We start from the raw sequence: 10,700 nt of genomic DNA on the forward strand, positions 1-10,700 counted from the left end.
ACAGTTCCGTCCAACTGAAAGCCGTATCATTCAAAGCTGTCCAGTGCTAGTTCACTTACTGTATCTGGGTATGATTCCGAATTTCACGCTAATCTACGCCTTCATATTCAAATGACCAAAAAATCGGACAGTTCCCTAGACTACATTTCTATGCAACAGTGCCCGAAAATCTTTCGGCCGGATCCCACTCACACATATAGCAAGATGACATATATGATAAGAAATCTGGAAAGCTTGGATAATGTTCCGGAAAGGATAAAAGTCATTATCAAATGCTGTGGAACACTTAAGCATCCAGCCTCGAAGAGGCTATGGCCTATCATACCCAGAAAATTTGGGGACTTCCCCCAAGTAAACAGTAAGCAGTATCTTGAAATACACCATGGCCGCTTCCCTCCACAACCTCCCAACCGCATGATCTTACATCAACATTTAAATATTTATATTTGATGACAAATATCGCATTTAACCGCATATCGTAGTTAAATATTAGGTAAGAAATAATCAGAAAGGTCAATACTCCAACATACGAAACACTATATTCGAGGGGTGCTGAAGTACAGACGCCGACTTTCTCGGTCTGTAATGACTGAACCACTCCCAAACAAGAACGAATGCACGTTTGTTAGTGGCTTTCAAAACACTTCACTATCGAAGGATACAAGCGCCTACGAACGCAAGAAAGGTGGCTGCGCCGTCTAGGGCGTCTAGGGCATGCAATGTCTTCAACCGCTCAAACACTGGGATCGTGGGTTGGAATCCCACTCGAAGCACGGATGTCTGTCCGCGTTTCTTCTGTGTTCGTGTTGCCTTGCGATGGACTGATCACGCGTCCACGAGACCTACCAACTGTCTATATAAGATCCACTGTTCCAGATTAATTCTGACGAGAACAGGCCAGAGGGCCTACTTTAGAAAGGTAAAACTTGAACGTAAGAAAAGTAATAATTAATTTAGATAGCTCAGTCGGTATAGCAACTAGGCTACAGAATGGATGACGAATTAGGATTCGATTCCCGGCAGGGGAGATATTTTTCTTCTCCATAACATCCAGACTGGCTCTGGGGCTACCCAGGCCCTTACACGATGGTAACCATGACCGAATTCCCCGAGAGTAAAGCAGCCGAGGCGTCAAGCTGACAATTCATGGTACAGCTATCCCTCTACTCCCCTCTAAGTCTTCGTGACGTAGTATTTAATTACTTACGCACAAGAATAACTTTACCTTTACCTTTAATATGCAGTTCATACCTATTTCACGCCTGTAAAAGCAGTAGCGATATCACTTTCAGAAGTTTATAGAAAGCCCCGCATTTATTGCAACTTCAACTCCAATACATTCCCATTCCATTCTATGCATCCTTTCTCCCGATCCAATTCGCTTCGTCATAAAGTTTCAATTCCAATGCAGCATTCTTGAGCCGAATATTCTGAGAGCGGAGCCGTGGGCAGTTCACCAACAAAACAAACCTGGAGAAGGACTTCTTGCAAAAGAATGCAAGGATTCTAGATTTAAATATTTGTTGAATTCTACAAAACTCAAATTGTGCCCTAAAAATAAACGTCTTCTTTTTCATTTTGAGTGTTACTTCGATAGGCATTCTGCATGTTGCTTCGCCAGAAGAATGTCGGACTTCATTACAATTAGTTCGCTAAGATCTGCTAGAGGCATGCACTGTCTTCGCTCGCTTGGAAGCCGGGATCGTGGGTTCCAATCCCACTCAGGGCATGGATGTTTGTGTGCGTTTTTCTGTGTTTGTGTACAGGTAGAGGCCTTGCGACGAGCTGATCACTCACCCAAGGAGTCCTACCGAATGTGTAAGATCTAGAAAATCCGAAGTGAACGGAGTTCATGGAGGTAGGCCTAGGCGAACTGGGTCTGTAGTGCCAAGGAAAAAAAAATCTGCTAGAGGGCGCGAATGAGTTACAGGTTGGGCGCATGTCAAGCTGGAGAAGGGGCCCGTAAGTTCAAATTAACATTTCACAATGCTATTTGTAAGTCACAGATTTGTTTATATTCAAACATTCAATAAGCATTTGAATTTAAAATCCTTGCATATTTTATGGAAACCCAGTTTCATAACCTTGACTCCCTACGGTAGTAAAGTTTGGAATGACGTATGAAAAACAGGGACGGCGTTCGTTTGCATTCACACTCCTGCTTCATATCAGCTCCTGCTGTACGCAGACAAAAAGAGACACCCTCTTAGGCACAGTGCCAGCTCCCAAGCTCCAAGGCATGATCTATTGTACCTTGGACGTAATAAATAGTTGGGTCTAAACCTCGAAATGTCATTCCAGCCTTAGGCGTTTAATAGGAAGGGCCTATTAGTAGCGACCACTAACACGAGAGGTAAATATGTAGCGCGATCAATAAGTCCATAAAATCTGTATAATTAATTATTCCTTATGTACCCAGAACTTGGACAGTTACACAGTTGGGACGTTTTTAATTTAATCCTACTATTGTAATGCAACACATTCCACAAGTATTGACACCTCCATGATTAGCATTAATGCACTGCACATGAAACACAGGACCGTGGTTATTGCTTCATTTTCTAGATGGTGCATGATACTGAGGAATTATCCGGCCATTCACCTTGTGCTGAGGAAGTAACTGAATAACTCACAGTCAGAAAAGAAGTTTCTCAACCTCCTAAAATGAGAGGGCAAGAAAGCGACTATACTTCAATCAAGCATAACTGTTTGTCTTGTCATTACTTTCCAAATAAGGCATGATGTAAGGATTCCTTCATCTACATACACAAATAACTAAGAAACTGAAATATGTATCATTTGTCTTTCTATAAAATTTATGCTACCTATGACATAAAGGGTTAACATCAGTGTCTTGTTTGAAATTTTAAAGCACAAAGAGGAATTCCAAAAAAAAAAAAAAATCAATTTACATTATCATCAAATTATATGGTCTGGTGTCATTCAAAGCAACAGGAAGCTCTACAAATAACTTACGACACCTGTTGTTCCTCTAGTTTATACAGAAAACTAGTAAGAATTATAGACTGTAAAATTTAGTGACTCATTTCTGTGTATAATTTCCACTATTAGACACAAAGATTTCACTGCACTGAATTTTCTCGCATGACTTCAAAGATTGGCTATGTCACTGTTTTACTGACATTTAATATTGTGATGCATAAACCCACTGTTAGGCAACAGCTTAGTAAACACATTCCCATAACACAGTTAGAGGATTAGTGTGGGCAGAAGTTGAGGGTGTCCAGCCAAAGATAGTGATTTGTGAAATGTTGTAACAATTTATGAAGGTCCAATAAATTCGATGATCAAATCCAAAACCCATTTTATGAGTCATGCAAACCCCTAATACATGAAAATATATTAAAGAAAAAGTCCAGCTACATCTGTATGTATGTTCATGATCCATTTCCTTACGAAATTTCACATGAGTATCAATAATGGTTCATTAATTATTGCCATCAAACCAAAAGCTAAATACAAATTTTGCAGCAATGTCATGTTGTTGTTTGTCATTCTGCAATACAATATATTTACAAAGGCTACAAACTTCTCCAAGATCGAACTTATTATCTCGCAAAATTTCTGGATCCTACGTTAAATGACATAAGTTTTGCCACTACCCCAGAATTTTGTGTTTGCACTATGTTGAATTATCGGTGATCAAGAATAGAAGTACGAGGGCAGAATGGCCTTTATTGACAAGATGTTCATACCCATTTCCATAAAAATATATAAACTGATTCAAGGTTAATAGCGGAACAGACATGGACAGACATCCTTGAATGGTCCAACTAATATACCAGACTCCAATATTCCTTATAAAACAGGAGTATGAGGTTATAATACAAATTCTTGATAATAAGCATGTGCATTAGGTTAAAAACACACATACAGTGGGCATGTTGCATCCTGTTTTGCATCATTCCTCTAAAATGATGTTTATATGTTCCTCAAAAAACACATATAAAACTTTGCAAGTACCTATATGAACGACAAAATAATATCACATGCAAATTATTTAATTTCCCATGCTTATTTCTGGCTATATACAACAAATTAAAATTTATTATTCTGGACACATGAGGATGTGAAAACTCATGACAGCAGTGAACATCAATGAAATTTTGTGTGAACACTTCATAAAACAAGAAACTGAAAAAGTAAAATCACATATGATAAAATACCAGGTTTTAAATGTCTGACTCACTGATGTGCTCAAGTTTCTCAGCATGATAAGCTTACTCGAAATTCAACCGAATTCTGACCTTCATACCATGAGATTATCATATTATATAAAACAGATAATAATGAATGACTAACTCTTAACATGTGAAGCCCAGCAGCCACAATTTTACATTTTCTATCATCTAGCAGTTTCATGTATAATACACATTCAAATTTCCCTTATATCATGGAATCTGTACTGGTTGCTACAATAAATATAAACAGGTAGTGACTTTTGTATGAACTTCAAATCTCTGATATGAAACATGTTAAAAGACTTTTTGAAGAGGTGGGGTACTTTCTAAACAGTATCATGAAGTTTCAGATTTATTTAAAAAGACCATATTTTATCCTGTTGTTCTGCTATTTTATACTGATCAAAATACTGTAATAGATATAGGATTTTATTGGGAAAGCTAGAAGAAAAAGAGATCACTATGAAGACTGACATAGGTAAGAGGATAATATTAAAATATATCTTAAATCTGATGGGGTAATATGGACTGAATTCATCTAGTTCAAGATAGGGGCCAGTAGTGGGCTCTTGTGAACATGGAAATGAACCTTTCGGTTCCATAAAATGTTGATAAATTCTTGAGAAGCAGAGCAACTGTTGGCTTCTCAAGAAGGACTCAGCTCCAAAGAGTTAGATGTCAGTCACGTTCTTTACAAGTTGTTTCAATTGATCAACATCTATGTTTCCATCTGCTGGACAAGTCCACAGTGGCAGAACACAGCAATTACTCAGGCCACTTCTAAGAGACTGAGGCACTAACCAAAATATCACACTACATGGACTGACTTATCAAAGAGAAAATAGAAATAAAATTACATCCAAATAATATCAACAAAGAGGAAGGGTTCAAACTTAGCAATGCTTGGAATCCAAGCACCAGATCATCATGGCACTCCAACACACACCGATCAGGAAAATCTGAAGAAGACAAACGCAGGAAAGAGGATGCTACAAACAAGACAAAATAACTGATTCCATGGACAACAGGTTAAGCACCATGGTGATAGGTTACAGTTGGATGGATGACCACACAATCTGACTCTGTCCTCCTGTTGTCTATTACACCAATAGGATGAGGCATCAATCTGACAGATTAGTGTGCGTGCGTGCGTGCGTGTGCGTGTGTGTGTGTGTGTGTGATACATGTATATACACATACATCAGCCATGTATGGTCATTCACCACAACAACCCTGATGATGGCGAACGAGATCTCCGAAATATTAGTTTTGAACTCAACAATGACATGGCTGATTGCATGAGACTGCATGCCTAACTAAGATGTCTCGTCTTCACTAAACAGAGACAAAAATTAAATAACATGTTTAACAACCCTATGGGCATCCATGGCCTGTTACAGGGATAGCTTTACCTCTTTTACCTTTAACTACTCATATAAACTAGATAAAATATAAAACAGTGCCACAGAAAATACCACCAAAATTATAGTTTAAATGCTATGAAACTGGTATCAGACACCACTACAGCCCTGACCGAGTAAATGTGGATTTCTTATTGCAAAGACTGAAATTCTAATACAGTGATCAAAATATATCCCTATCCCATGGTATATAAATACACTGTTTCTGGTATAGCAGGGAAATTACTTTAAATGTAATTCAAGTCTTTAAAATTACACACTGCTTTATTATGCTAAATGTGGGAACAGGGAAACATTCTATTGCCTTTAAAGCAACAAAGGAATATGGAGAGAAAACTGACAATCTTCCTTTCCAAGTACAAACATTTATTACAGGCCTACACAGTCTTAACAGTTAGCAGCTACCACATTTCAAATTTTGAAATTTAATATTTAAAGCTTCTCAACTGTTACTTGTAAGATTTTCTAAAAACTTCCTCAGTGTTCTTACTGCCTACTCAACAATCAATTTCCATGCATTCAAAATATCCACTGGTGTTATTTCCAACAGTTCCTTGCAATCCTATACTCTCGTAAACACATCTCCCTTTTCCATCAAAATGACATCACATAGGTTCAAAATACATAATAATGGTGACATGACAAATGAAGGACTGGATGGGCAGGAAATGTTGCATGGATGGGAGATTTCACACAAAATTTTAAGTCAGAAAATCTAAACAGAAGAATCATACTGGAAGACACAGCAGAGATGGAAGGACACAATTTTACTGAAGCTTAAAGAAACAGACTGTAAAGAGTATAGACAGGATACATCTACCTCAGGACAGGGACCAATAGAGGATTCTCGTGAACCTCCAGGTTTCTTAAAAGACTATAAAATTTCTTGAGCAACTGACTCTGAGCTTTCCTACTTAGCTACTTAATTACTTAATAATAAGTTATGGTGATATAAAATAAGCATTAAGTACTAATATGTTCTAATTACAATATTCACAGACAAAACTTAATTTTACAGTTCACAGTCTGGTACAGGGATGCTCACGTAACTCCAATTAACAAAATCCAACTCTCATACACATTGAAGATTAGTAAAAGAATGTATTTGCCACCAATTGTTCAATTGCTCAATACCTGTCCAAAAACTGGCCTAGGTAATAACAGAAAAATCAGAATTAACCTTCTCTTTAATTATTATTTTGTGTATAAGCAATCTTAAAAACAAAAACCAATGACCAGTATGACCAGTTTATGGGGTCTGGTCTACTTAACAACAAAAAGTTCAGAATCAATTTTCTTTTTAAATTATTGATTTGCCTACAGGCCAGTTTACATGCAAAACCCCCTGACAATCCTCCTTTCTTGTTACTGGGATGAGAACCATAAAACTGCACAATTTCACATAATTCTTGAATGAAGTCATCAAACGCTTAACTCAACCCAAATTAACACAATCATTAGTACTCACTGAAACATTCGCCTCTTTCCTTCACTAGAACAATATAGAGTGAATCGTATACAACCGGCCCGATGAATTTGCTAATAATTCCGCAGGTGATGCATATAACCGCTCACAATTACAACATAATAATCTGTGGGCCGTGCTGAGTTGAATGGTGTGCGCATGATCCGGCAAGTCGCAGCCCTTATGCTGCAAGGTCAAGGACAATGCCGAAATGTGTCTGCAGTGGGGAGGCGACAGTCATGGAGTTCACTGTTGAACAGCGAGTGTTTCTAATGCCTACTTGAAAACGGCGGACACTTTCAACACCTGCTCTGATCACGGCACACAACCCAAGTTAAGATATGTGTAAAGTACTTTATTATCTGTATGGTATATTTTATATTACACCTCATTTCGTCGGGCCGGTTCTATATGAATCACCCTGTATTACTTTGTGTAGTCCAATTACACAAATATGGCAAGAAACATTAGACTAGTTAAAGCGTAACTTTATTCATTCTTTAGATAATGGCCAGATTCTGTGAACATAATCATATTTTAACCGACTGTCAATATAAACAGACTGCAACTTACTGCGCTGACTGCTGTACAGCTTCCTCCCGAAGCTTCAGTCTCTTCTTGAGCTGAGACGTGCGTGATGAGCGATGAAGATATTTGCGTTTTCCCTTGCATTCGTAAGTCCAGTGCCCATATTCAAGACACTTCTGGCATCGAACACCTTGAGGATAAGAAGAACTGAAAATAAAATTAAAAATTAATTTCATATAAGAAAACTTTTCAGCTGATGCTATGTTGCATCATTAATAAAACAAGGATTCTAGCTTCCACGTTTAATATGGACACAACTTGATGGTTATGTGGCACCTATTGGTCATTCAAATCATCACAATATTACCATACTTATTCTTTAGGTAAATGAAAATAATTTGTATTTGAGCAAGTAAGCATAAATAAAATATAAATTCAGCAACAGCTTAAGCTGTTGAATAAGTAAGAATACTCCACATTTAAGTAATATAAATATGTCTCAAATTCTCTGCCAGTTTAAGGTTTAGTTCGGCTTATGTGAAGTCTACTAAGTAAATATGTCTGAAATTAAATACCGTAATAAACTGGATATATCTGTACAATAAGGTGACTGATTCCATGACATGTGAATTGTCTGTATTAGAAACACTAACCTTAAACCCAAAATTCGGTCAGCGATTAAGGGGATTCAGAGGACAAAACAATCCATATTTGGCCTAGCAACTATAAACAAACTTCAAATTCAATTCATTCATTCATTCATTCATTCATTCATTGTATATTCCATAAATCCATATACATAGATATAGAACCAGTCACATAGTTAATATAGTACAATACAAATATAAATATATATGTACAGTTTATAATCATTAAAATAGATAAAAAAACATGTGTTAAATTTATATGAAAAAAACAGTCTTACATCACTATACATAAAAGTATGCAATATTAAAACTGTTTATGTTATTATCCTTATTTCTAGGCAAATTTGTTACTAAAGAATTCATCACATGTACAAAAAAGAGTTTTGCAATGACAGTCATGTGGTATTATGAAGGTGGTTTTAAGGTTATTCCCTAAATTCTTAATTTGCTATCCGTCACACAACCTAATACAAATATTCAAGGATCTTTAAACTTCCAATAACGCCAAATGTCAGCAGATTTTTCATTCGATTCAAATCTGACAAAACAAGAAACTGCCACTTCAGAATTGTCAATGCAGGATATTATAAATAAACTTGCAATATTATGAAGTCACAAGGTGTACACACTGGTGCCCCTGTAACTGTAAATGGAATAGGATGAACTATAAAGATTAGCATAGCATTACAAGAACTAAAACACACACACATATAGTCGCGTGGAGGGTGTGTGTGTGTGTGTGTGTGTGTGTGTGCGTGCGTGCGCGCCTGCTAATTAGGTTTGAAGACTGCCATCTTCTGGGATGTAACGCCGTGTAGCCTAGTATTAGTAAACCGACGTTTCGGAGAGACGTACTGCCTCTACTTTCAGTGTAGAAGCTGGTTTCCTACTTGACTTACTCTTCGAGCCTCAAGATGGGGAATTTAGATACATTCCTCCAAAGCCTCAGTCCACTTCTACCGGACTACACGGCATTATATTTCACAAGATAGTGCTCTTTACAGTTACCGCTGTGAGAACCTCAAATCGAATACAGTTAGGTTAGGTTTGAACAACACAACAACGTTTAAAGATACGAGAAATAATCTATCAAGCCATGATGCATGTCGTATTACATAAGTTACTCACTTCTTCTTTGCTAACAGCCCGCCGTTTCCTACAGTCATTGTTGTTAGTAATGTAATATCTCCTCCCAAACTTAACTTCACACCGCTTTCTACGTCTGTCGCTATCACACCGGAAACGATGTTGTCATACATTGTTAAGTGCCCCCCCCCAAACCCGTGCAATGTAAGTGTTCTTCTACCTCCTCCGAGTATAACCATGACGACAATAACTGCCACTAGTCACGACGTTGTACTTACGTACGGATTCTCAGACGGACGTGGTAAGACTTACCCTTGAGGTGTGGCCGCGCCATAGCTCAAGCGGTTAGTCGCTGGCTTCCCACCGCGGCGGCCCGGGTTCGATCCCTGGTCTGGTCAAGTGGGATTTGTGGTGGACAAAGTGGCGCTGGGGCAGGTTTTCTCCGAGTACTTCGGTTTCTCTTGCCAATCTTCATTCCACCAATTGCTCCACAGTCACCCTCGCCTATCATCTGGGGCTCGTAAAATAGGACAGAAGTGGCCACAGTACAAGGGACTTAGTCCCACCCCACTAGCAATAATTAAAAAATACCCTTAAGGTGCAGATATATTGTTCCCCAAAGCAGAGTGTTAAATTAGTGGACCGCCACCTGAGAATGACTGCGCTGTCGAGGCTTTAACTCTGACTCTGACCCTAGTGTATTGGAGTGAAAAGTTGGTGAGTGAGTTAAGGTTCGGCCACACAGAGCGCTACGCTATGTTCGCTACGTACGCTAAGTACGCTGTGTACACTCTGCGACGCAGTTAACATAGGGAACATAGCGTACGTAGCGTACGGAAGTCTGTGTGGCCAGTCACACTGGCAATAAAGGGAGATATTTTTCTGTTCGTATAGCGAACATAGCGTACGTAGCGTGCGTCGCGTACGTAGCGCTCTGTGTGGCCGAACCTTTACAGCAGTAGTTCTCAAATTTTCTCTTGCTCGCGGTCCACTTCTGAGTTTCATTCACTTCTGTGGTCCCCACACCTCATAATGTTTAATTACAATAAATGTAATATTTATAATAAATATGTGCTTTATCAACTGCACTTTTATTTATAACATGTAAAAGGTAACTTAACACAAAGTTAATAGAAAGTCCGTCGAGTGTAACAATTTGTAGGTCCCTTTTTATTATTATTTCTGCCTTACATGTTTCGGTTTGACACAACCATCATCAGAGGCACTTGCTATAATTATGGAAACACTGTCGCTGTTTTTGATGTTACAGTTAGGTTTGTCGTGTGGACGTTGCTACGATATGTTGACGTGTAAAAGCACAAAACATGCTAAGATAGTTGAGTACACTCTC

At 38.3% G+C, this 10,700-nt stretch overlaps 1 protein-coding gene across 1 annotated transcript in view; it reads right to left on the minus strand.

Moving 5' to 3' along the window:
* The window catches only part of LOC111867702 (zinc finger CCHC domain-containing protein 10), a 187,107-nt gene extending 177,619 nt beyond the window's left edge, over positions 1–9,488 (minus strand). The window contains exons 1-2 of the mRNA XM_033752784.1: positions 9,392–9,488; positions 7,662–7,823 (exon numbers count right to left, since the gene is read on the minus strand). Coding sequence (XP_033608675.1) covers positions 7,662–7,823; positions 9,392–9,429 — 200 coding nt within the window. The 5' untranslated portion in view covers positions 9,430–9,488. The remainder of the gene's footprint in view (positions 1–7,661; positions 7,824–9,391) is intronic.
* Positions 9,489–10,700: the final 1,212 nt, after the last annotated feature.

This window comes from Cryptotermes secundus, unplaced genomic scaffold (genome assembly GCF_002891405.2).
Source record: "Cryptotermes secundus unplaced genomic scaffold, Csec_1.0 scaffold1297, whole genome shotgun sequence".
Taxonomy (NCBI): domain Eukaryota; kingdom Metazoa; phylum Arthropoda; class Insecta; order Blattodea; family Kalotermitidae; genus Cryptotermes; species Cryptotermes secundus.